The sequence below is a fragment of the Hemicordylus capensis genome, chromosome 4, assembly GCF_027244095.1.
Source record: "Hemicordylus capensis ecotype Gifberg chromosome 4, rHemCap1.1.pri, whole genome shotgun sequence".
Taxonomy (NCBI): Eukaryota; Metazoa; Chordata; class Lepidosauria; order Squamata; family Cordylidae; genus Hemicordylus; species Hemicordylus capensis.
In genome coordinates this window covers 118,685,388-118,711,071 of record NC_069660.1, presented here as the reverse complement: position 1 = coordinate 118,711,071, position 25,684 = coordinate 118,685,388, and the positions used below count along the sequence as shown (strand labels likewise).

At 42.3% G+C, this 25,684-nt stretch overlaps 1 protein-coding gene across 1 annotated transcript; it reads left to right on the top strand.

Annotated features, from left to right (window-relative positions):
* On the top strand, positions 1 to 25,684 carry LOC128323150 (vitellogenin-2-like). The gene is made up of 23 exons (XM_053245872.1): positions 1 to 4; positions 997 to 1,121; positions 1,726 to 1,830; positions 1,918 to 2,086; positions 3,129 to 3,213; positions 3,362 to 3,547; positions 4,022 to 4,157; positions 5,309 to 5,528; positions 5,618 to 5,790; positions 6,292 to 6,661; positions 8,407 to 8,417; positions 8,680 to 8,733; positions 13,263 to 13,451; positions 13,552 to 13,694; positions 14,383 to 14,521; positions 15,370 to 15,466; positions 15,990 to 16,176; positions 17,721 to 17,818; positions 18,223 to 18,323; positions 18,555 to 18,705; positions 19,530 to 19,604; positions 23,324 to 23,473; positions 25,378 to 25,684. The coding sequence occupies exons 1-23, from the start codon at positions 1 to 3 to the stop codon at positions 25,470 to 25,472; spliced, it is 3,063 nt and encodes a 1,020-aa protein (XP_053101847.1). The 3' UTR covers positions 25,473 to 25,684.

Here is a 25,684-nt window from a genome sequence, read left to right as displayed (position 1 = left end):
ATGGGTAAAATCATGAGTGTTGAGTGTACTATATATATTGTTTACATTGTAAACGGTGTTTTATAAGAAAGTACTGGCAGAATCATGAATGCTGGAGGTTACTACTTATCTATTATGTTATATTTTTGTTTGGTCAATGACTGAAATAAAGATTCCATTCCACCCTGTTCCCTCAGTTAACATGTCTGAGAAGATGAACTGTTCTTTCCTTGGTACCTAATTTCTAATAAAGAGGAAGCTGGGCAGGCCTCTTTGCATAGTTGCTTCCACACCTGCAATACCACCACTGAGGAAACCCTGCCCCAACACCCATAAGTTTGGTGGTCTACATTCAGCTTGGCAAGCCACAGTTTGTGCAGATCTTATATAAAAGGAAAGTTGTGAAAGATATAGGAGGACTGAAAACCTTTGTTCTATGCTACTGAAAAGTTTGCACACACTATTCTTTGGAAGCACTATTCCTTCAAAGTGGTTTTCCACAGTGAAGTTTGAAGGATGAAGCCATATAATGTCTGTCTTTGTAACATGTTCCTCAGTTCAACAGACCGGTTTCAGAGACCCAATCTTGAAATGTGGTGTATTGGCACAACATTGCAAACTCATGTTACAGAAGACAGATACGTTAGTTCAGGCTTGTAAACAGCCACTTGCTCACATTCGCATGGCCAGGCGAAGTAGGGAAGCTTTGCAGAAGATGTTTTTTCTCCCACCCCCAATCCCATTTTTAGTCAATGAATTAGATAAGAGGAAAGAAGGCATGAAAGAAGGAGTAGCAATTCCGCCCCCCGCCCCCACCCAGTGAGCTAGTAACATTCATGTTCTTATTTGCAAGGGTATGTGAGCATAACTATTTAGGATTGTGTCTGAAATAACATCCCATAGCATCTCATGAATGAAAACATAAATGACTGCAAGAAACAGGGAAATGTTTCCTTAGGATAGTAACAGAGACATCCTGTTTCGATTTACAAAGATTTGCCTTTGTTTCTCTTTCAGGTCGATACAGATATGGAGTACTTGGGAAATTCTTCATGTTGAACAGCCCCAAAACAGTGTTCCCCACAGATATTATCTCAAACTGGGAAGTATTCTTTGGACGTGCAGGTCTTCAACTGACAGAGGTGTGTGTTGCATTAATAGAATTTCCTTCTCGAAAAAAATACTTCCATAGTTTTGCTTTGTTTCATTATCATCTTGCTTCAGCTATGATTCATTTTAACTAATATCATGCTCTTTTCAAAACCCAAACAACATAGGTTGCGCTGCACACTCAAAATCTCAATAAATTGCTCAGGAAGAACCCATTTGATCAGGACCCTACCCAACAGAGGACTCAACGACAGGTACATGTTTTCATTGTTTGAGTGCATTTGCCTAGGGAAATGGTGGGTGGGCTTAAGCCAGAACTGGAAAAGCTTTGGTCAGGAAAGTTGCACTAGTGAAACCCAGAGTTTGGTGGTAAATTTCTCCCCAATGTCAGCCACCAAGAAGACCCATGGTGTGAAGTGCAGTAAGCAACCAGATCACCTAGTCGTATTATAGCTTTGATGCGTATTAAGCCAGTCTGAGGATATTGCAAGAGTTTGGCTCTTAAAAAGGGAAAGTATTAGCATTTGTAAGGGGAGTAGGCACAGAATCATAAGCAATTATACTGCTCTTTATTTTCTTACATTTGCCTGTTGGAACAGCTCTAATATTACATCACTGTCATTGGTGTGATTTCAGCAGAACGAATGGTCATCGCCTGAAGCTCTGTTGATGATGGGTTCTCTTAAATTGTTAGGCCAAGAAATTGCCTTTTTGAAAACAGATGAAAAAGTTATACAGGAGGTAGGGATGGTCCTTTTTTCTTTCACAAGCTACTTAGCGGCTTTATTGCCTTATCTTTTAACATACTGTATCTTTGCCCTGCTGCAGATATTGAATCGCAAAGAACCATTGAAGGACTTCATTGATTTCCTCGGAGAACAAGTTCAAGGAGAAAAGACTCATGCTATGATTACAGAGATTGGGTTCAGGGCTCCTTGTATTGTTGGTCTGCCATTTCAAGCAAGTGGCAGTGGTGTAGCTTTGGCACAATTAAAGGGTGAGCCTGGAGATTGCAACATTTCAAAACTCTATTGGGAGTAAAATGCACTGGGGAAAGCTGCAGGGTATGACCAAACTCAGACCCAAGTTAGGGAGGAGGTTTGATTAATGTGCTATAGCTATTCCTAAAAATAGAGCAGGGATTATTTGCCCCCTTCCTGCAAATATATACACAAGGTACAAAAGACTAAACAAAAAAAGAGGTTTAACCATTTAATCAGTGGGTGTGATCTGGTTAGGATCCTGGACACTTACAATTACATTTGTCTTCACTAGCTGTTTCCCCCCCTACAAGAATACATTACAATTTATTAATATATTCAAATACAAAGAAATACAGTACATGAACACAGATACAGAATGTAAAAATCTCTTCAGTACATATAGTATATAAAATATATTCATATAATACCCTGTGCTCAAGTAGCTTTTTAAATACCTGTTTTCCACTGGTTGACTAATATTATAATTACTTTCTTCTTTCAATGTCACTTGCCAATTCTGAATCATTTATACAATAATGCTCTAGGACTCAGGGTATGGTTTGGATTCTGATCCTGCTAAAATTTTCTGCACAGTATTCTAATTTAATGAGATAAATTACAGAGTTATGAGGGCACAATCAATATCTGTCATATGCTACGTAGGATCAATCAATACATCAAAGCATCATCAGCCATCATACTGTCAAACTAGCCAATACTCATTAGAACCAGTCTGTCTTACAACTTTGCTGTATTTATAAACAAAGGAGCAACCTAGTTTTTCCAAAACATTCCACCAGTGGGTGGTCCATTTCTGCTGCAAATCATAAGCAAGTATACTATTGAGCAGTAATCATAGCACATCATATAACACCTAGTGTTCTGACACTGAGGACCTACTCTTGGGTTTTTCTTAATAATGAGTCATTAAAAAAAATTAAGTCAAAGAATGCTATGAATTAGAGATTCAGTAGTAAATGGTGAAGGAAGTCCCAGATTCTTTATACATGTTTGTTTTCATCTTGGCTGATTTCTTCTTCTTTTTTTGTCTTGTAGTAAATACAGAGATAACTCTATCACATGAAAACGCACGGCAAAAAAGGATTGACAATGTACAAGTTCATGTTGATGGCAACCTTGTGTAAGGAAAATAATGACATATATATTAATTTTAAAATAATTATCCAGGTTAACAGTCCTTCATGAAAAGTGAATATTGACTCTGACAGAACATCTGGTAAACACAGTGTAAGGATTTCAAATGTGTGCTCTTTCCCCTCTTCTTTTAGCCTCCAGGGTAATGGTACATTACATTTTGGAATTAACACACATGACATGCAGCATCTTGTGGAAATCAAAGGCTCATTACGTGCCGTAGCCTCACCCAGGTTTACTGTCACGGTGAACATGGCAAATCAGCACTTGAAGATTGAAACCACTCCACTTCATGAGCAGGTTGAGCTGCTGCTTGTAAGGTAGTGTAGTAAAATATGTTGTTTCTGTTACTTCCTGTTCCCTAAAGCTTTCCCTAATTAGGAACCCATGCAACTAGTAGGATTTTTGAAGGTAAGAGTCATAGGGGCAGCAGGGACCATGACTAAATGTTTTCATTGGCTTCCCAAAAAATCCTGTTGTGTTATATTGCTCTTTTGCAGTGTTGAGGAAGGTTTATAAACATAGGAAGTTGCTTTATATTGAATCGGGCTGAAGTAGCCCAGGACTATGTTGTCCAGCTGGCTCTCAAGGTCTAAAGTGAAGGTCTTTCCAAACCCTGCTAACTAAGATCCTTTTAACTGGAGATAGTAAGAACTGAATGGAGGAGGCTTGTATGCAAAGCCTGTGATCTGCTACTGAGCAATGACCTCTCCCATTTTGCTGCATTCCTAGACTTCTTCAATCAGGGTTTGCATTTGCATAGGTTTAATAGATTTCATTGCATATTTACACAGTCATGAGGCTCACGTTGTGTCAAGAGATGCAGATGATGAGAAAGCAGCTCCAGTCCTTCCTCCAAGAGCTGCAACCAGAATTGAGGATGGATATTTCTACCCTGATGGAACTACTTCAGGCAGAAATGACAGAACAGTAAATATCTTGCTCTGTGTGTGTGTGTGTGTGTGTGTGTCTGTCTGTGCACTTACGCTTGTGAGCACAGGCACGTATCCTCTGGTTTGTCATTATTTAATGGCAAGTGATGGAACTGAGGATAAAATTAAATCATTTGTTGACTGTGCTTGGAAATTGTTGAGATATTTATATCCATAACAAATGTATCTATTTATCATATTTCTATACCACCTGATATGTACATCTCAAATGATTGTATCTTCATATAAATAAAACAATTATGAATCAAGCAAATAAACCAACAAACAAATTATATCTTCAGGTAAGGGTTGAGACATTTTGGGCAAGGGCCACAGGGGAAGCCTTGATAAATGTCTTGGTAAAAGTCAATATTTACTGGCAAAGACCTAATTAAGGATAAAGACAATAGCTAAAGACTAGGGCTGTCACCAAGTTAAAGAAATCCTAGTTGATTAATTGCATGAGTTTTAGCTGATCAAACAATTGATTGGATAGGTTTGTATATGAGCAGAAGCGATAACTTGGAAGGAAAGAAAGCATATTTCATTTTTAGAAAATGCATGCAGCTATTATCATAAGCACAATCTTGAAAAAGGCACGCCCCACCCTCACCCACCCCCACCAGGCTAGGAAGACTCCTAAGATGGCACCAGCCATGAGCATGTTTGTCAGGTTTTACATTAAAACTAACTACACTTTTTATTCAGTTAATCAATTAGATATTGAAGACCTACTAAACCTTAGATGACCTACTACTGGTAATCTTAAGATTATTTAACAGTATTGTTAATCTTCTTTCATCATGTCATTCACCCCCCCCCCCCGCCCTGCCACATTTGATTTTGAATGTTTGACCCAGTGTTCTGTCTATCAAGGGCCACAGAGGAAAGGATACAATAAAAAATTGAAACCAACATTAAGGCGGTCAATAAAAGAAAGAAAGAAATCATAATAAGCCATTATTCATAGGAAGGCTTGCAAATCAAGGGCTTGGAGGCATAACAAAGAACAAATGTAGTGACTTTTCCTTGGATATCATTGACCTGGGGTTTATTGATTGAATCATTTTCATTTGGGGGGATGCATACCTTGCATGCTACTTTGTTGGGCCATATTGCCAAGTATTGACAAATCCATGTTCAATACAGCAAAGATCCAAGGAGCACAGAGACCGGGCTAAAGAGGAATGTTACTACAATGCAGAATCACGCACATCTGACTGCGAGCCATTCGCAATCCCAATCCCTATCTTCTATGCGGAAGTCTGTAAACAGACGATAAGGAAAACAAAAGATGCCGTATCCTTATGGAACCCATGGATGCATGCCTTGTGTAGAGAACATAAATTTAGAATTCTGCTGAGACCAGGTAATTATCACGTGACCAATGTGTGCACTTTGTATTCTTAGTAGCACTCGTGAAGAATTCCTGTTCTAATGCATATGTATGAACTATAGTCCGCAAAGGTGTGCCTGTTGACAAGATTGAAGCAAGGGTCCAAATGCGTTTCCAACAAAGGACGAAAAGGAATGTGGAAGATGATGACAATGACGATCATGATTTTGAGACTGATTTAAGTATGGAAAACCTTAGACGCATAGTATTCACTGGAGACAAAAAAGGATACCAGGTATATAAACAACATCAAACTTAGAAATAATATTCCATGAATTGCCCAAATAAATGTTCTCTGGAACAATCTACAGGGAAGGCTTTATGGAGATGATACAGTTTTAAAGGACCAAAACTCTCCAGGTAGGAATTGAGCGGTTCTGTGAATCCTTTGTTCAGAGCTAAAATTTCTTTTAAATGAAACAACATGCTTATTTTGTCTACCATTCTTATCATGGTGTTATAAAAATAGTCATTCTAATTCCAATTATTTTCTTTCCCTGATAAGAAAAGGAAATGATCAAATACAATTTCATCAAACAATAATTAGGGTTTTAACCAAGGTGTTTGCCTTCCTTCGAATGTTACAGTCTCAAAATAAGCATTCTTCTAGGAAATCAAAGAAACAGTGATAAACCTCAGTCAGAACCAGCTAGATTCTCTTCTTTGAAATCTAGCCCTTCCTCCTCCTCCTCCTCCTCCTCCTCACCTTTCTCTTCTGCCTCCTTGCTCTCCTCAGAGTAGTCAGAGTAGTAGTGGCGGCAGCAGCAGCGGAAGGAGCAGCAGTGACAGCAGCAAGAGAAGCAGCAGCAGCAGCAGTGGCAGCATCAAGAGTAGCAGCAGCATTGACAGCAGCAGCAGCAGCAGCAGTGACAGCCGCAAGAGAGGCAGCAGCAGTGACAGCCGCAAGAGCAGTAGCAGCAGCGACAGCCGCAAGAGCAGCAGCAGCAGCAGCAGCAGCAGCAGCAGCAGCGACAGCCGCAAGAGCAGCAGCAGCAGCGACAGCCGCAAGAGCAGCAGCAGCAGCAACAGCCGCAAGAGCAGCAGCAGCAGCGACAGCCGCAAGAGTAGCAGCGACAGCCGCAAGAGCAGCAGTGACAGCAGCAAGAGTAGCAGCAGCAGTGACAGCAGTGACAGCAGTAGCAGCAACACCAGATCCAGCAGTGAGAGCAAGGCAGCAGGTCACCATGGAGCCAGAGCCAGGCGCTCTTCTCAAAAAAGGTTAAGAGGTCACTCTTCCAGCAGCAGCAGTGGCAGCAGCAGCAGTGGCAGTGGCAGCAGCAGTGGCGGCAGCAGGAGCAGGAGCAGCAGCAGTGGCAGCAGGAGCAGCAGCAGTGGCAGCAGGAGCAGCAGCAGCAGTAGCAGTGAGAGTGCTGAAATTTACAAGAAAAAGGTAACTGTCTTATCATTGCCACAAGCTGATTTCTGTGTTGTGGGAGGTAGAGGTGTGTGAGCCATTTTGGGATTGAGCCAGCTTGGCTCGAAGGCTCGCCCTTAAACTGAACAGGAGGGGAGTTGGTCCAAGGGTGAGTTGAGACAAGCCTGGCTCAAAAATCTGCAAGCCAACTCAAGGGCTCGGTGGGTGTACTTGTGAAGGGGCATCCGGCAAGGATTCTCCTTTACAAGTAAAGGGCCAAGTGTGAGGGTGGGGCAAAGAAAAAGGTAGTCTTAGTCTTTCTTGGTATCAAGCCAACTCAGCTCAAAGGCCTGCCCTCAAACTAAACTGGAGGGGAGCTATTCCGAGGGGAGTCGAACCAAGTCTGGCTTGAAAACCTGCAAGCCAGCTGGAGGGGCTCAGTGGTTGTACTTGTAAAGGAGAATCTGGCAAGGACTCCACTGTAAAAGTAAAGGGCTAAAGGGGTCAGCAAAAAGGTAGTCTTTCTTTTATCTTTAAAAACAAGCTGCTGCTGCAGGGACAGTAGAGGTGGCAGTGAGGTTCTTTCTACCACCACATGGCTCAACAGGAGACTGGACTTGGCCCTGGCTCAATGAAGCCCAAGCTGCCTGGGCAAACTGGTTCCATGCATATCCCTAGTGGGAGGGTCGGGAAGAGCTTCACTCTAGAAGCAGAGGAAACCTTGTCTAATGGATCCAACTTACAAGCAGATCTACTCATCTGGGCCACAGTAGGACTGAGGATATGTAGCTATGTTGCTTCAAGTTCCAGCTGACTGGGTGCACAATGTGAATCCGTTAGAACTCATAATGCTCCATCAGCTGATCTAGTTGGAGACCCCCTCCATCTGCTCAGCCCAAGTCCTGGAGAACAAAAGCAGCTTCTGCAGAATGTACACTATAATGAGTAATGCATGGTGTTAGGCTTTGTGCCACAAAAGGAAATGATGGCATGAGTGTTGAGGACTAGGATGCCAGTCTGTAATCCTTAAACCACTTATTGCATGGCAGGAGGTCAGTGGAACTGCTCTGGATTATGAAGCAGTACGTAAAGTTGTGTCTTTACAGCAACAGCTTCTTGTCACACTGTGGCATGAAACCAGAAGGGTAGGAATCCATTGATTACACACTATTAGGTAAAAGGCTGCGTGGAATTTTGTTCAACAACCCCACCATATACCATCTGTGCTGACTCCTGGTCGGCCATTTGGATTCCCAGAGATCAGCATGGAGAAGGGCACCTATATGATCTGAAGATACTGGATGTGAAAGACAAGCACATAATCTCGCAGGAAGAATCCCTTAAACCGTAAAGCAATAGTCTCTGGAAACTACGGTGTTGTGTTGCTGTTATGCTCTTGCAGGATAGTATGAAGTTCATTCTTTCTGCCCAGTGTCTAAAGTACAAGACCTGGCAACATTGATGAAACTTGGAAACTTTAGCAAAATATTATTTTAGGTTTAGATAAGGTAATGTTGATGAGGCAGGTCATTTTTTGTAGCCAGTCATCCAACAAAATAGGTTTAGCTGTTGCCGGTGTGAATTACTATCCAAATTCTCAAACAATATTTTCAAGAGTTTAACATTCAGAAGCACTGGCACTTCCATTCATTAAAATGAATACCATCAAATCTATCTCTTTGGTTTTTACCTGTTTTGCTAATGCTATTGCAAAAGAAAAGCATATCTCTTTAAAGCTCTTCAACTTTTCTTACTTTTCTTTTTTCCAAGGAAAGCTTAGAAAAGATCTACAATAATGAGTTCCGTTCATGGCATGAACAGCAGGTAAGATTCTCCAGCTCAGTCTGTACTATCATAGAAGGCTGATTGAATAGAGGGAAAATTTGAAGCCAAAAAACAATCAAAGAGACATTATTAATATTGCAGTATTTTAGAATGTTCCTTCCACTGTATTTCCCTGAAATGTATAAGTGATAAGGGTGCCTTAAACTTTGGCCCACTCCTTTATTCTTTGATGCCTTTCATTCCATAGCACAGCATTCCTGTGTTTTTCTGTTGTCTCTCCAATTTTCCAAGTTCAGATTTACCATGTTTTTTAAGAACTTCCACTGCAGTTGCAGCTGTTCTTTTAGGTGTGAACTGACGGTAGCACTCTAATCTCATCTGGGGTTAGGGTTGCCAATATTTCATTGCCAGAATGAGGGACACAAGTTTGTGGGGGCTGGCTGGGGGCGCTGGCTGGGGGGCTGGCAGGTGTATGCAGTGGTAATCAAGAGCCTGAGTATCATTGATGTATATGCAATTGAATTATTGAATAAATGAGGGACAAATGCTGTCCCTATAGGGACCAACATTTCATTCCTGAAATGAGGGACATCCTGCATAAGGAGGGACAATTGGCAACCCTAGCTGGGGTGGTAACATTGGTAATGATGGTATGTACACCAACCTCTCCAGCCCCAGTGGCATCTGCCCATATCCTGCCACTGCCATTATTTTTACGGTTTAAAAAAAAAATACGGTGATGAAACACAAAACAATTTCACTCCACATCAGGAGCCATGTGGGAAAGCCACACTATATGTTTGCATCAGTATTCTGTCCCCCACCCCAAAAGCAAAGTTTGCCAGGCATTAAGCCAGGCTTTCCCTTCTGTCTATGCAAGGAGCTTGAAAATCTCACTGAAAGCAAGCATAGCTTTTCAGTTTCACCAGGGACTTTTACACACAGCAGATTTCACTGTGGGGTTATGGGGAGGCTTTACTGCAAACTCAAAGTTGTCAAAAACACCTGCTGCAAATAATGGATTTTTTTTTACCCTGGATAGAAATTGGGCTAACATGCAGTGAAAACCCCAAATTGTGTGTGAGCTGCTCCCTGCAAACTCACAGGGACTTTGGGGTAAATCTAGGCAATATGTGAATGCACCCCCTCCATTCCAGAGGAGATGCAGGTTAAAGGGCTTCAAAAGCCCAGTGTGAAAAGCTTCATCTTATATTCACGTGTTTACATGGAGGCGAGGAAGAGTAAATATCGCCACCTTTTGTTCTTTTATTTTAATGAATGGCCGTAACATGGGGTGACTGAACACAGCTGAAGCTAGAAAAAGCTTGATGCCTTTGCTTCCAAAGAACCTTCCATTTTGCATGGGGACTAGCAATCATCACTAGTTTGATGACCCCCATCTCGGGGGCGGGGTGTCTCTGAGTACCAGTTGCGGGGGAGTAATGGCAGGAGAGAGGGCATGTCCTCAACTCCTGTCTGAGGCTTCCAGCGGCATCTGGTGGGCCACTGTGCGAAACAGGATGCTGGACTAGATGGGCCTTGGGCCTGATCCAGCAGGGCTGTTCTTATGTTCTTATAGCATTTGGGGTGTGTGTGTGACTCAGGGGTTGGTTTCTTGTAGGATCCATTTCGTCAGTGCACTGTGAATTCCAGATTATCTGAGAAATCATTTATTATAAATTAAAAGTGAATACACGGACATAAAGTGAAAGTGGTTGACATTTACCATGTCAGAATGATCACAGAAAGGGCAAAGAATGGGGGCACAATCCAGCAAATGTTAGTCACGACAAGCTTCCATTGCAATAAATGAAACCTCAATTAGCCCCTAATGATTCCAAGCATAGTTTATCTCCCCACGACTGTTTGCTAGAGTCTCCCATTTTTCATTTGCAAACTCCAAATGGTGACTGTGGTATCAAAACTGTTGGTGCCTCCAGGATTGCCTAAGTGATTGTATAGAATAAGTTTCAGCAAACTGCTATAAGTCTTGAGGATGCTAATAATAATAATAATAATATATTGCAGGACAAACCAACTGATAAGACTGGCTTTCAGGTAAGTTTTGAAATACATTCTCTTTGGCAAACAGCAACACTGATGGGAATTTGCGAATTTGGCATAGTTTGGCATTAGTTCTGATTTGTTTGTGTTTTGCATTACTGTTTTTTAATTGATAAATTGTCTTTTGACCTAACAAGGCTATATATGCTAAGCAATTCATACCAATATAAAAGAGTTTAATAGAACTGAATTGAACCAAATAACAACTAAAAGAATAACCAAAAGCCTTGCAGAACAAACTTGCAATTGTCCTTCTAAAGGATTATCTCTAGAACTTACCTGAACTAAAGGAACAGTCAGAGGAACCTAGGAACCTAGGAAGATGCCATATACTGAGTAGGGATGTGCATTTTGATTCAGCTACAAAATGTTTTGTGACTGAAAATGGCACTTTCGGATGTTTTGTACACCTACCGAAAATGAAAAATGCCACAATGAAGATTTTTGTAGCCGAATTGAAATTACCCCATTTCTGACCTGTTTTGCAATCGTAACAGCCTCTCAAGAGTCTCCCTTTAGTTCTTCTTCTGACATCAGCTTGAATTTCCCACCCTTCAGGCCTGCAGATTGGCAGGCAAAAGCAGGGCCAGATGTGGCAGGGAGTTTCCAGAGTGGCAGGGACAGGGACAGGGACAGGGAGCTTGGGTTGCCAGCCCAAGAGCTCCTTAGTGAGGGTGGTGGGAGGGAAGGAGGGAGTCCGGTGCTGGGGAGAGAAAGGACAGGAGAATGGACTGGGGAAGGAGAACAGAAGGCAGGGAATGGACTGGGGAAGGAGAACAGAACAAGGAGAACAGAACGGGGAACGGACTGGGGGGGGGAGGAGGGGGAAGTGGCGGGGAGATTGGCAGCCTGTAATTCAGCTTCGGAGCAAGTCAGCTCCAAAACCGAAAATTTGGGTTTTCGGGGGGCTTTGTTTCGGACCCTATCCGAATCGGGAGGGCTTCAGATTCAGCTGAAAACAAAACAAAACAAAATCCAAAATGCACACCCCTAATACTGAGTAAGTTAGACCATTGGTCTATCTAGCTCAGTATTGTCTTCACAGACCAGCAGCGGCTTCTCCAGGGTTGTAGGCAGGAATCTCTCTCAGCCCTATTTTGGAGAAGCCAGAGAGGGAACTTGAAACCTTCTGCTCTTCCCAGAGCGGCTCCATCCCCTGAGGGGAATATCTTACAGTGCTTACACTTCTAGTCTCCCATTCATAAGCAACCATGGCAGATCCTGCTTAGCTAAAGGGACAAGTCATGCTTGCTACCAGCTCTCCTCTCCAAATGTCCTGAACCAAAAAGGCTGTGATCATAACCTTATAATGTATTTGGTTATCTGAGTCCAGATGGGACAAGGTACTCTCTGAGAACACTTAGTGTAAACATCAATAGCAGCAGCTTGAACTACACCCTGAAACTCACTGGTAAACTGAATATCAGTCTCCCAGCACCACACCGCTGGAACTTTCCTGTACATTAAGATTGCAGTAAGTAGTAAACCACACTCCCATTCTGGAAACATTTTCTAGAAGGTAATCATAGTTAATGGTGCTGAAAGGTGCTAAGAAGTCTAGAAAGATCACTTCCCACTTTCTAGTTACCATGAAAAATCATCCCCCACTGTGATCAGAGTAGTTTCACTCTCAAAAATGGATCAGAATCTTGTTTAAATAGGTTTCCAACCTGGGGGCCTCCAGATGTCGATGCACTACAACTTCCATCATCCCCAGCCACAATGAATTGTAGCTGGGGCTGACGGGAGTTGAGGTTCAGCAGCATCTGGAGGCCCCCAGATTAGGAACCACTGGTTTATACACCTGTTGATCACATGAACCTTCCTCTGACATTCTGATAATGAATCTGTTTGTTAAGAATCTCCAGCAATTGTTGAAACCTGTTTGTTTCAGTCCAGCTAAATTGTTTGGGACCAAGGTAAAGGATTGCCTAAGTCCCTATGATTCTGCACCCATTAAGACCTGCCAAAGATCTTCTGCTCCACATGCCTATGCCTGCTGTGTGTGCTTTTGCTACAGCTACTTTTTAATATTGATGTGTTTCTGGTTTTTCTTGTGGTTGTGAGATACATGATATAAAGTTTCTAATTGTGATTGATAATATACTTTTAAATTGTTTGCCAGATGTCTCAAGAGCATTTATGTTACAAGGGGGCAATATAAATTGAAAAATAAATAAATACATTAAACTAGAAAGGCACCAAGCATTCTCTCCCATGCTTATTTACTGTTAGAATTACTTCAGTAGGTCTGGTAACTGAATGAACAAACTCCATGTATATTCAGGGTGGTGCAGTGTCCCTCTTCTAAAGTAAGATGCTTGTAGGCAAAACATTCCATTTGATCCTCGGCTTTCCAAAATCAGTGAAGAAACAAAGGCCAGTTTCTGCTGGTAGGTCCCATTAACAAAATGCTTAAGAGCCACTGGCACCTGTTGTTAGATTTCTGTAGTTACTTTTACTAGAGCAGAAATGTAAAGATTTCCCCCCCTTTTGACTTCTAGACCAAAAATGGGAGAGCATTTCTGGTTGCTAGTCTTTATGGCTTACAAAATAATAAAAAAGTAGAAGGATACGATGCTGCCGTATATGCAGTCTCTAAAGTCGAGCTACAGATTCTTGTGGCAAAGACCATAGGAACAGAAAGGCCAGTAACCTGCTTGCATGCTGCATTCTCCGAACACAGGGTCATGGTGAGTCTCTTCAAGGCACATTTATTCCCACAAAGCATTAAATCCAGAAGCGAATGATCGATTTTGACCAAATTGTTTCATATTCCGTTCTGCCACTTAGGCCACCCTGAAGGCAGGTCGTGATTGCCAGGAGTACGAGGTTAGAGCAGTATATGAAAATGGCACATTTGCTCATTATCCTGCTGTTCGGTTGATGGTTGACTTCCTCAAGGTTCCTCCATGTTTGAAGTACATAGGAAAAGAGTGAGTCAAGCTATAACTTTAAATAATTCATGTAGGATGAATTGTGCTATGCAGTGGTGTGTGTGGGTGCGACCATACTGAGCTCTTCACACAGATGACTGGAAACAGGCTTTCTGGTCCTGATCAGGTTCAAAACTTGTTTGTTAAGGCCTAAAATATATAAAATGGGATATGAATATTGTTCATGTGCCCTTGGCCAGCTGCTAAAGGCAAAGAAGCAGGGAAACTGGTAGCACTATCCTGACACTATTGATAACTGAAGGTGAGGGGACCAGCTCTAGCTTGTCACTCCTGTGTGGCTTAGATGCAAAAAGGAGACCTTTTAGCTCCAGCCAGCCTAGCTGGTCAGAAGAAATGCAAGGGCTTCTCAAGCAAGGCGTGGGGTGGGGGTGGCGTCACAAGCAAGGGCTTCCTTCACAGAACAGGCAGCCATCTTTGAGTATGTCAGCTGAGTAAAAGGGAGGGGAGTGGAGATCGCACCCTTCACAATTGTGCTCTCTCTGTGTTACACTGGCCTGCCAGGCAATTCCGTTGCTGATCCAAGGTCCAGTAACATGGAATGAAGCCTTCCAATCTATCAGTCCAGTCCCTATCCAGAGTAAAATTCATATGGCCATGTGATAGATGTCCTTAGTACATCACAGAGTTCCTGTAGCCAGTTAACCCATCTTTGATTTCCTTTTTCAAGGCTTTTAACACTGGTCCCTGGAATTGCTGCCATGATGGGCTATACACAGAAAGAAGAGAGAAACCCCCCTCAACAGCTGGAGCTGATAGCAGGTCTAACTAATCCATGGAACTATTTCTTGGTCATGAGGATGCCAACTGTGAGTTCTATGCAGTATTATTTCCATGGTGCCAGATCTGAAAGTATCGGTTCCAGTTAAAATCAAAGAGTTTCTATTCACCTTTATTTGTGACCTTCCCTTCTGTTTCCGAAGAGAATTTCTCTAGGGATAGATAATCATGTTAGAAGCAGAAGATACATATGCCAGTACTTATGTGTTTAGGGCGGTATACAAATACCTTAAATAAATAAATAAAATTAAAAAATGTGCACTTACATATCAGTTTGTTACTGCATTGTATGTTCAAAAGTGTTCCGCAACAGGGCATAGCTCTCATTGAATAAGTGGAGGGACAAATGTTTCCGGGCCCATGGGGGAGGGGAGCCCACTGGCTAGGAAAAGGCTCACCCTTTGCTCTCCTGTCCTACCTTTGACACAGTAGAAATCTGCTGACTTCTGTATGGGGAGTGTGTGATATTATTTGCCTAGAAGCAAGAGAAAGGGCATGCTGAGAATGTTTTGCTTTTCAACATGTCCACATAGATATTCTGCACCAAAGGCACAGGGAGGGAGAAGAAGAAGGCCCATCTTTACTTTTTGTCCCAGAGCCCACTTCAACCTTGCTACTTAACAACCTCAGCAATACACTTCTGACATATAATGTATGTAATGTGGTTTATTTTACTGATATGATTTAGCTGATATAGGCTGAAGAAACGACCAAAGATAAGGTACAAAACCATTCATGAAAAATGAAGTTTGTTTCCACAAACTAATGTTTTGATGTTGGCTCTTTCCTTGCACCCCTCTCCAGCACAATCAGAACAAGGATGTTGGGCTGAAGGGACATTGGCCCTGTTTTAATCAATTTTAATATTCCTTTCCAGGAGGTCATCTATGTTACAGATGGTAGGCTTCCAGTGCCGCTCACCCTGAAGCCATCTATTGACATCTTACGGCCAATAAGCTTTCTGAGTTTGGATGGTCAGTATTTTATCATCTCCAGAGGTTTCAGTCCTTTAAAAAGATATTCTCTTAAAATAGACTGTAGCAAATTGGTTTCCTTGCAGAACCTAATGTATTTTATCACAATTATGTCAAATTATTGTGGATGTAGGGAAAACAATGTGAAATAATTAGACTGAAAGATCTAATGTCAAAGTATCTCTTTATTAGCTGGTATAATATATTCCAAAGTATTCTTCAAATTGTTGCATGACCACCCTGATTCCATGATTTTAAATCTTATTTCAGAGGCATATTATATCATGTGCAGTCTGCCATCAGCTATAAACATCCTTAATGTTATCTGTTTTGGAAGGGTGGATGGAAAATGTTGGCATTATTGGGGGGGGGGGGAATCTTCCTATAAAATATCCAAACTTTCCTCTCATATTAAATTATCTTAAATATGGTGTTTATTGCTTTCAAGATATTAAAAACATAAAAATCTCCCTCCCTCTCTCTCTTTCTCTCTCTCTCTCTTGCTGCCATTTCCTGTTTTCAGGCGTTTGCTCAGTAAATGGTGAAACAATCACAACCTTCAATAAAAAAGAAATACAGAATGTGTTGCCTAAAAACTGTTTCCAGATCTTGGTCAAGGATTGTGAGAAAGACAGCAAGTTCCTGGTGATGATGAAAGAGCAGTCTGAGAACCCAGAGTATAAAGAAGTCATGGTCATGTTTGGCAGCATGTAAGTACAGTTAATCCCAATGCAACAATCCAGTCTGATCACAGGTGGAAAGGAAGGTTTTCAGCCTCTTAACCTTAAACAAGAACAAAGAAGGAAAAAAAGCAAGTTCACCACACCAACGTACACATTTGGACTATATGATCATATCTGGCATACATTGAGTCTATTCGAGCCCTTCCTCTCTACATTTCTTGCTACCTTTGTTCCTTGAATGTTCTTCCTCCTTAGGATATCAATGTGGCAAACAAACTCTTCTCTGGCTTTGTGAAGCTTAATATTTTTGCAAATTAATAAAAAACATACACAGGACAGAACAGGAGAGGAGGTTTAACCTTAACTGAGCAGGATGTAACTTAATTTTAAAAGAATCCAGCAATAGAATAGTTTCTAGGTCAAAAAGCTGATCTCATTCTTCAAACCACTTACAGTGTTCTTTATATGTATATATCATTAGCCATGTTATTTTACTTGCCATACAAGGTCCAAACAGTTGATCTGCTGCAGATCACTTAATAGAGATCTGTCGTCTGCACAGTCATTGACAAAATAATAATGCAAATAATGAATACTATAAACAGTGTGCAGGCAGAGAAACTTTTTGTCCCTTTATGGCAAGTGTGTGTGTGTGTGTGTGGTGTAAACCACCCTGAACCATTTTTGGAAGGGCGGTATAGAAATCGAAGAAAGAAAGAAAGAAAAGAAGACAACAAAATAATTTAGAGCACGGGTGCACAATTCAAATGCACCAGTGGGCATGACTTGTTGCCCGAGGCCAAGGACAATTTGCAGCACATCAATTATTACATGAAAATTAATTATTTAAATTATTAACAAAAGTAAGGGGGCAGAGGGTTGGAGTCTGGGGGGCGGGCAAAAGAATGGTGTCAGTAGGCTCTAGTCTGGGGGCAGGGGACATGGGACATCTGGTCTTAAGCAGTCAACTGCATTGAGCTGCTGCCACTTATCAGTGGGAAAGGCCAAGAGGTCTTCATGGCTCCTGCTGTTGCTGCAGGATATTCCTTCCTGGCAGCCAGCAAAAAAGTCCCCGGTGATCCATGTTGTGCAGGCCTGGTACAGAGGATCAATATCAGCTGAGATGGCCACAGAAAAAAAAGCAAGAACAGCTGCAGAAGAGATTTATTCTGATGCATTTCAATCACGTATCTTTCTCTGGGAATAGCTATAAACAAATATATTAAAAAGGTAAATGATATGGTATTGTCCCTTCATATGCCTTTTACATATATTTTCTAAGATGCATACATGTGCAGATATTTTACGACGTGCACATTTTATTTATAGATATTCCATAATAGTGATGTATAGGTCAGGAGGCATAAAAATATGATAATAAATAAATAAAGATAAGTTACTGCAATGCATCAGAACAAATCTGCGGCTGCACTTGCTTGTGTTTTGTGGGCTAATAATAAGATAATGTCCTATAAGCATGCATGCCTGGCAGCAATTGGTTAGATTTGACAAAATCATTAATTGTGATTACAGAAAAAGTCAACCTTCCTTTTTGTTTTGTCTTTTACAAGGACCATTCACTTGAGACGCAATGAAAAGCTCAATGCGACAGATAATTATGGTGAAATTACGTCATTCCCACACACAGTCAGAACGGAAACAGGAGCTGGTATGTAAATATATATATATACATTTATGGTTTACCTCATAGTTTTGAACAGTATGTCCCAAGGTTTGAAAAGTAGAAAATATCAATGTAATAACAAGATAATATCAAGATAATAATGTCAGCATGGAAGCAATACTGAATTCTGAGCATTTATTGATCTAGTTCAAGGCTGGGAAATTCTACCTAAGCAGTAGGTTACACCAATCTTTATGTATAATGACAGATTAATTTATGTCCCCTCTCTTACAAATAGACTAAAATAGACCCTGAGGATATCAGGCATAAGAATGCTCAGATTAAAAGGCACAACAGTGTGCTCCAAATAGCACCATCTAATTGGATTTGCTTATTTGTTGTTATACCCTCTTGATGGAATGATCATTACAGTTTGGTTTCACTTACAGACTCGTCCATTGAAATCGATCTGAAAAAAAATAAGGAGCTTGAACTTCTTGCTCACGAATATGGACTTGAAAAATTAACCTATGATGGAGTGAAGATCAAGGTATTTCTCTCTCTCCAGTTAATATGTTCAAAGTTGTAAAATGATTTGCAAGCTGCAAAACACAACCTGTGCTTGCTTTCAGGTGTGTCAGAATACAACTTGAATTTGAAAAATATACACTTTTGCTTTGCAGTTCTTTTTCCAGTGCTTGCTTTTATAGGATGAATTTATAGTGCTGTTTTTACTTTTCATTCTTATTGTAAACTAAGCACTGTTCCCCCCAAAATGAAGGTTGAGGTCAATGACGAGATGAGAGGAGCCTTATGTGGTCTCTGTGGGAAATTTGATGATGAAATATTAAAAGAATACCGAACACCAACTGGCTACGTAGCTAAAAATGAACAGAGCTTTGCTCTTTCTTGGGTGACCCATGTTGAAAGAGGTAGGCAGATGCTGGCTAGGCTATTATTATTATATTTGTTTGTTTGTTTGTTTGTTTGTTTTATTGTTTGCACAAACAGGTGTTATCCAGACATCGAGTCCTTCCCAAGGACCTGGGATGCCAGAATTTTGTTATCAATATTGTTGTTGTTATAGGTATAGCCACAAAATGTAGGCTGTTCCCAGTAAAGTTGTTTCTGCAGAGGTGTATCTAGGATAGGGCAGGCATGGCACATGCCCTGGGTGCCACTTGAAGGGGGAGCGCCAGTGCCACTGCCACTGCTTCCAATCCAGCGATGGAACCCAGGCTGGGTAGCCCCGCTCAGTGCTGCCACTGCTGGCCGGTTCCACGGGCAGCAGGCGCTGCTCATCACCACATTCGGGCGCTCCATGCTCCCTGGTGCTCAACATGTACCTGCTAGGTAGGGTGGGGGAGTGATGCTAGGCTGCCCAGCCCAGCCTCCAGGGGGGGCCTTCCCTGTGCGGGATCCATCCCTTCCCTCCCTGCTGCCATCACCCAGGCTCTTGCTCCTTGAGGGCTTCTGTGTTGCGCACTGAGCTGCGTCCCTATTTAAAGCTGCCCTGACGGCTGCCGTCGGAAGTTGGATTTCCTCTTTCTTGGATGCGGGACTTGCCACTTGGGTGGGGAAGGAGGAGAGGCAGAGTGGCAGAGTGGCGGAGCCTGGTGGGAGGAGAACTTGAGCAAGGCTGGCTCAGGAAAAGGACCTTGTCTCCCTTGCCGGGAACGGCTGGGCTGGGGGCCAGGATCAGGCTGGGTTTATTTATGCTCATCTGGTTCCCCCCCTTTTCTGTTCTTCCTTGCAGACTTAGCTGCGCAGACTTTGTACCTAGAAGGCAAAAACAAGACGTGGAACTCACTGGGGCTGGAGGTGCAAAAGGGTAAGGCCACTACTTCCTCCCGCTTCCCAAAAGGTTCTGAGAGTGAGCTCATCCTCCTGCCGGCTTGTCCAAGGCTGGTTGCTTTTTAGACGATTTCCACCAGGCAGACCTCTGAGGGTAAGGAAGTGTGGTGTGATGCTTTCAGAACCCTAGGCATCTTTGCTTGACCTGTCTGCTTCCTTAGCACTGAAATTAGGCTCAGCATCACACTAGGAAGCCCCTCTCCCATTCTAGAATTTGTTAATGCCGCTTTAGGAAGTATTTCCCCCCCGCGCTTTGCTGCTTCCCCCCCGCGCTTTGCTGCTTCCTTGACTTCAAAATCGGGCGGCAGGATACTTCCCTGCCGCCCCCAAAGCCCCCTCAAGCCATTTGAGCTCTTTAAATCTCGCCCCGGACCGAGTGCTAAAGCGCTCGGGCGGGCGGCGGGGCAGAAGGCAGGGAAGGGGGCGGGCGGACGGAAGGACATCTCCCCGCCGCCCGCCCGAGCGCTTTAGCACTCGGTCCGGGGCGAGATTTAAAGAGCTCAAATGGCTTGAGGGGGCTTTGGGGGCAGCAGGGAAGTATCCTGCCGCCCGATTTTGAAGTCAAGGAGCCCCGGAGCGGCGAGGGATTCTGCGGCGCATTTTTTAAACTAATTATGGCGCCGAAGCAGCAAAGCGCGGGAGGGGTGAGTAAAGCCCCCCCCGCCCTTAATGGACCCCCCCACCCTAACCCTCCCGAACTAAAACCACCCCTTGTCCTGACCGGTTCGGAGGCCAGTAGAATGGCCTCCGAACCGATCCGTGCACACTACTATCTGAAAGATGAGTGTCAGATGTTTGGACAGGGGCACAATTTCGGGTGCTTGCCATAGGCACTATTTTCCGTAGATACACCTCTGGTTTTTTGTAGTTGGTTGATGGTGATTTCTGTGGCACCTGTGGTGGTGAGATGTTCTTCAAGATGTTTTGGAATTGCACCTAGGGTGTCAGTTACTACTGGATTATTTTGGTCTTCTTCTGCCACAGCCTTTCAATTTCAATTTGGAGATCTTTGTGTTTTGTGATTTTTTCTGTTGCTTTTTTTTCTATTCTGCTGTCACCTGGTATTGCTATGTTGATTATTTTGACTTGTTTTTCTTTCTTCTCGACTACAATTATATCTGGTTTATCGTGTGGCAGATTTTTGTCTGTTTGTAGTCAAAAGTTCCATAATATGTTTACATCTTCATTTTCTACAACTTTTTTAGTTTTGTGGTCCCACCAATTTTTGGCTGCAGGTAGCTTGTATTTTTTGCAGATGTTCCAGTGTATCATCCCTGCTACCTTGTCATGCCTTTGTTTGTAGTCAGTCTGTGCGATCTTTTTACAACAGCTGATTTCATCTTCCACTATTTCATCTGCTTCTTTACAGAGGCAGTACTTGCTATTTGTTGTGGATTTTTCTACTTCTGCTCTTATTGCATTTGTTCTTAGTGCCTGTTTGCCAGTATTAAACCCTCTGTTTCTTTCTTCAAGTTGCCTGTCTTGATCCACTGCCATCAATCACCATCATCATCATTTATTATTTATTTATTTATTTATTTATTTACACAGTCAGACAGGTGTTATTGACTGGTTTGTTTTATCCAGACATTGAGTCCTTCCCAAGGACCTGGGATAGCTAAATTTTATTATCAATGTTGTTGCTGTTATTATAGATATTGTTGCAGAATATAGGCTGTTCCCAGTAAAGTTGCTTTTTGTAATTGCCTGATGGTGATTTCTGTGGCCCCTATGGTGTTGAGGTGCTCTTCAAGTTGTTTTGGAATTGCACCTAGGGCGCCAGTTACCACTGGGATTATTGTGGTCTTCTTCTGCCACAGCCTTTCATTTTCAATTTGTAGATCTGTGTGTGTGTGTGTGTGTGTGTGTGTGTATGTAAAAACATGTTTTTCTTTCTTCTCAACTACAGTTATATCTGGTGTATTGTGTGGCAGATGTTTGTCTGTTTGTAGTTGGAAGTCCCATAATATTTTTGCATCTTCATTTTCTTCAACTTTTTCAATTTTATGGTCCCACCAGTTTTTGGCTACAGGTAGCTTGTATTTTTTTGCAGATATTTGTGTATAATCCCTGCTATCTTGTCATGCCTTTGTTTGTAGTCAGTCTGTGCGATCTTTTTACAACAGCTGATTAGGTGGTCCACTGTTTCATCTGCTTCTTTACAAAGGCGGCACTTGCTGTTTGTGGTTGATTTTTTGACTTTTGCTCTTATTGCATTTGTTCTTAGTGCCTGTTCTTGTGCAGCCAGTATTAAACCCTCTGTTTCTTTCTTCAAGTTGCCATTCTTAAGCTATTGCCACATCTTGTGATGTCTGATTTTTCCGCTTATATTGTGCAAATATTGACCATGCAGTGGCTTATTTTTCCATTTTTCTGCTTGGTTCTTGACTTGTTCTTTCTTCTAGGCCTGCTTGGTTATATTGGTGTTGAATAGTTTCTCATTATTGACCATTTGAAGTGCATCTTCTTCACTGTCCTTGATATATTCTTCAAGGCCTCTTTTCTCCTCCTCTACTGTTTGATGGACTTGCAGCATTCCTCTTCCACCTGAGCTGCGAGGGAGGTATAGCCTATCTACACCACTGAGGGGGTGTAGAGCATGATTGATGGTCATGATTTTCCTGGTCTTACAATCTAGCGTCTCTAGCTCCGCCTGGGTCCAGTCTATAGCCCAGTTGTTTATGGCGTGTATGGTGTTCCCGTCATTGAGTTTGGACTTGAGGATTTTTCTAACTCTCCTGATGTATTCACTTCCAATTTTTCTTTTAACTTCAGTGTATGGAATGTTATCAGCCCGGAGAATGCCCAAGTACTGGTAATGTTCTTTCTCTTCTAGGTTCTTGATGTTGCTTCCATTGGGCAGTTCTATTCCTTCTGTTTTTCTTATTTTTCCTCTGTTCATTATTAATGCAGCACACTTGTCTAGTCCAAACTCCATTGCTATATCGCTTCTGAATATACGGACAGTGTTTAGCAGTGTTTCAATTTCTGATTGGGACTTCCCATACAACTTCAGATTGTCCATGTACAACAGATGTTTTATTTTACTTGATGTTTTAGATGTTTGGTATCCAAGGCCTGTTTTGTTTAGCATTTGTGAAAGTGGAGTCATGCCGGTTACAAACAACAGAAGGGATAGTGAGTCCCCTTGGAAAATACCTTTTCTAATGCTAACCTGTCCAAGTGTCTCGCCATTGATTGTTAACTGTGTACTCCACATACTCATTGCTTTTTAAAAAATAAATATCTGAATGTTTTTGCTGACACCAGTTGTTTCTAAACATTTTAGTATCCATCTGTGAGGCAATGAGTTGAAGGCTTTCTTGTAGTCAATCCATGCAACACTTAGATTTGTTTTTCTTCTCTTGAAATTTTCTAAAATCATTTATTATTTCAGCCATCTAAAATCAGTGGCCGAAATGCAGACTAAGACAACACCAGCACTCCCAATGTTGAGAGCACTGATGCTGCCTTAGTCTGTATGTCAGCCAATAAATCTATTCAGCAGCTGAAATAAATGTCTTGAACACATACCTGCTTAAATAAGCAGCAAGATGTTGATTCTATGAATGTTGCTGTGTAACTGAGGGGTGAAGTTCAATTGATGTTTCATCAAAAATGATCACAGATAGATAGGGAGGAATGCTGTGAGAGAACCTCTGGTTTCTTAAAAGATCCGTGCTTTTTCTGTTGCAGCCTGTAAACTAAAGCAAGAATCTGTGGAATATACAGGAAAAGGTGAATTGTCAAGATGCCTTCCCAATATGCCTGTGTTGCGCTGTATTGATGGGTGCATGCCCTCTGAAACCAGAGAGTTTACTGTTGGTTTCCACTGTGTGCCATCAAGTAAGTCAATATAGTGGTTTAGATTATACAAAGTGGGTACTAATGGAAAGACTTTGTACAGCTGCAGTGCTTTGAAAAGTTGTTCTAGTGTAAGAGACAGAGGCAATTCCAGAACAACATTTTTGGGGAAGCAAAGGGGCGGCAAAGAGCATTATTAGGGGAGCAAGGCTTTTGCTATATATCAAATACTTACAGAGGTTAGGTGATTAATGTTGTTAGTTGATTTATCTTACTAATGAACCTGCTTATCCCTGTTGTGGGACAAGAAACCAACTTGTCTACAACTTTCTTTATATGAAGAGACTTTGACAACTTTTTTCAATACTAATAATAGCCAATGGTGTGAGGTGGGGGGGCAAGTCTTGTTGAATGTGGGAGTATCTGCTTTTATTTGCATTCTGTTTCATAAAAAGCTCTGGAATTGTCAATGGTTGCTTGCTTTCCATTTTCAAACATTCAGAAAATGGGCCAAATTCTTCCTTGAAATTACCACCTTTTGGATTAGGTCAAACCTTCCAATCTGCTCTCCAGGAGGCTTTACACACAGGGCTTCTGCCCCGAATCTTCTTCAGAAGAGAGCGTGTGCATTCACACACCAGCCAAATTTACCCCAAAGTCCCTTTGAGATTTTTGGACCCACCCCCCACACAAACCGGGCTTTGTGAAGCGAACTCTAGCTTATCTCGATGTATGTACAGGTTTTTTAAAATGCTGGTTTTAAGCTACTTTTTCTGAAAACGCTGGAGCAAACGGGAGAGGCATTGACCTGCAATCACTAGCGTGATAAGAGGCATACTTTCTTCAGAAATGCAGATCTATCTCTGCAGGAGCTCCCCCATCCCCTTGGCTAGAAGGAAAACACGGAGCATGCCATGTGAACTTGCAGAAACAAAACCCAAGAGCAGAGGGGAGAGGCTGCTTTCCTCAATGCCTCAAGTGTACTTTGAAGTGCCTTCGCTCAACGTTTACCCCGAAGCCTGAAGCCAAGTGTGAATAACTCCCAGGCTAGTTTTCTCTTCCTGTCCAAGATCATGTGGCAGGAAAAACAGAGATGGACAGAGAGGTCTATATGAGGCCAGCTGAAATCCACAGGGGAGATGATCCTGCACACATGGTCTCACCCAGCCTGATTTCTGGCTAGGAAGGAAACAAAGGGCCTGGTTCCTGGAAGGTTGAAGGAGTCTCCTACCTGGCAGCATCATTCTGGGGTAGAGGAGTACATGAATTAGGCTTCTACCAGCCAACCCCACACAGAGCATCTGTGCGCTCTTTGGGGCCGGCGGTTACCTCTCCCCCCCCCCGCCACCTTCTGCCCCAGTCTCCACTTCCTAACCATGGCCAGCCCATGCCAGGCCCAGCTGCCTCTCCTCTCCACTGCCACTTCTGCCCCCCCCACTTTCTTTCCCTCCTCCTGGGCCTTGCCTCCGTGGCCGGGCTGGGCCTGCTGCTGCCTCTGGCCTCAGTGGCTGGCCGCTGCCACCATGACGACCAATCTTCCTGGATGCGCCTCAGCCAATCAGGTGCCTCCGCCGCCCACCCAATCAGCTGGGTGCTGGGATGCACATTCCAAGGCACACCCAGGAGAATTAATAATATAAACAATGGAGGCCTTTTAGAATGATTCTGTTGAGGGTAATTACTTATATAGCCGAGTATTTCAGGAGCTAACTCACTCCCATTAGAGCAGAAGTTAACAGAGTCTCAGGGGCAACAGCCCCCTAACCCTAACCCTATCCTAAACCCAGAAGGAAGTCTCATTTGCAGTCTGAATCTGAGATATGTCCTGTTGATTTGAAATGAACTTTCCCCCATGTAATGCATTTCCAATGCAAGTAAGAAAAAGCTCTTCACATTGCAAAATATTTCATTCTTTTAACTTTTTCACTCTCTTTCTTTGTCTTCAGATTCCACTGTGAGCTTGACTAGAAGACATACTGAAAAATATGAAGACATGGAGAAGCTTACTGAATTCCACACGGCATGCTCTTGTACTCAATGAATTTCCTGCTCAACCATTTAGAAACCCATAATTCTGTCTTCTGTGAGGCCAGAATGTCAATATAAGGCAACTGCACAGATGTTAACTTAAACAGTCTTTTAAAAACTCTCCTGAATCTTCTAAAAGAAATCTGATTTTCTAAAGAGCCATTTCCCTGTAGAAAAAAGTTTAACCATAAATGAAATAGATGATTTCCTAATAAACCCTTGCAT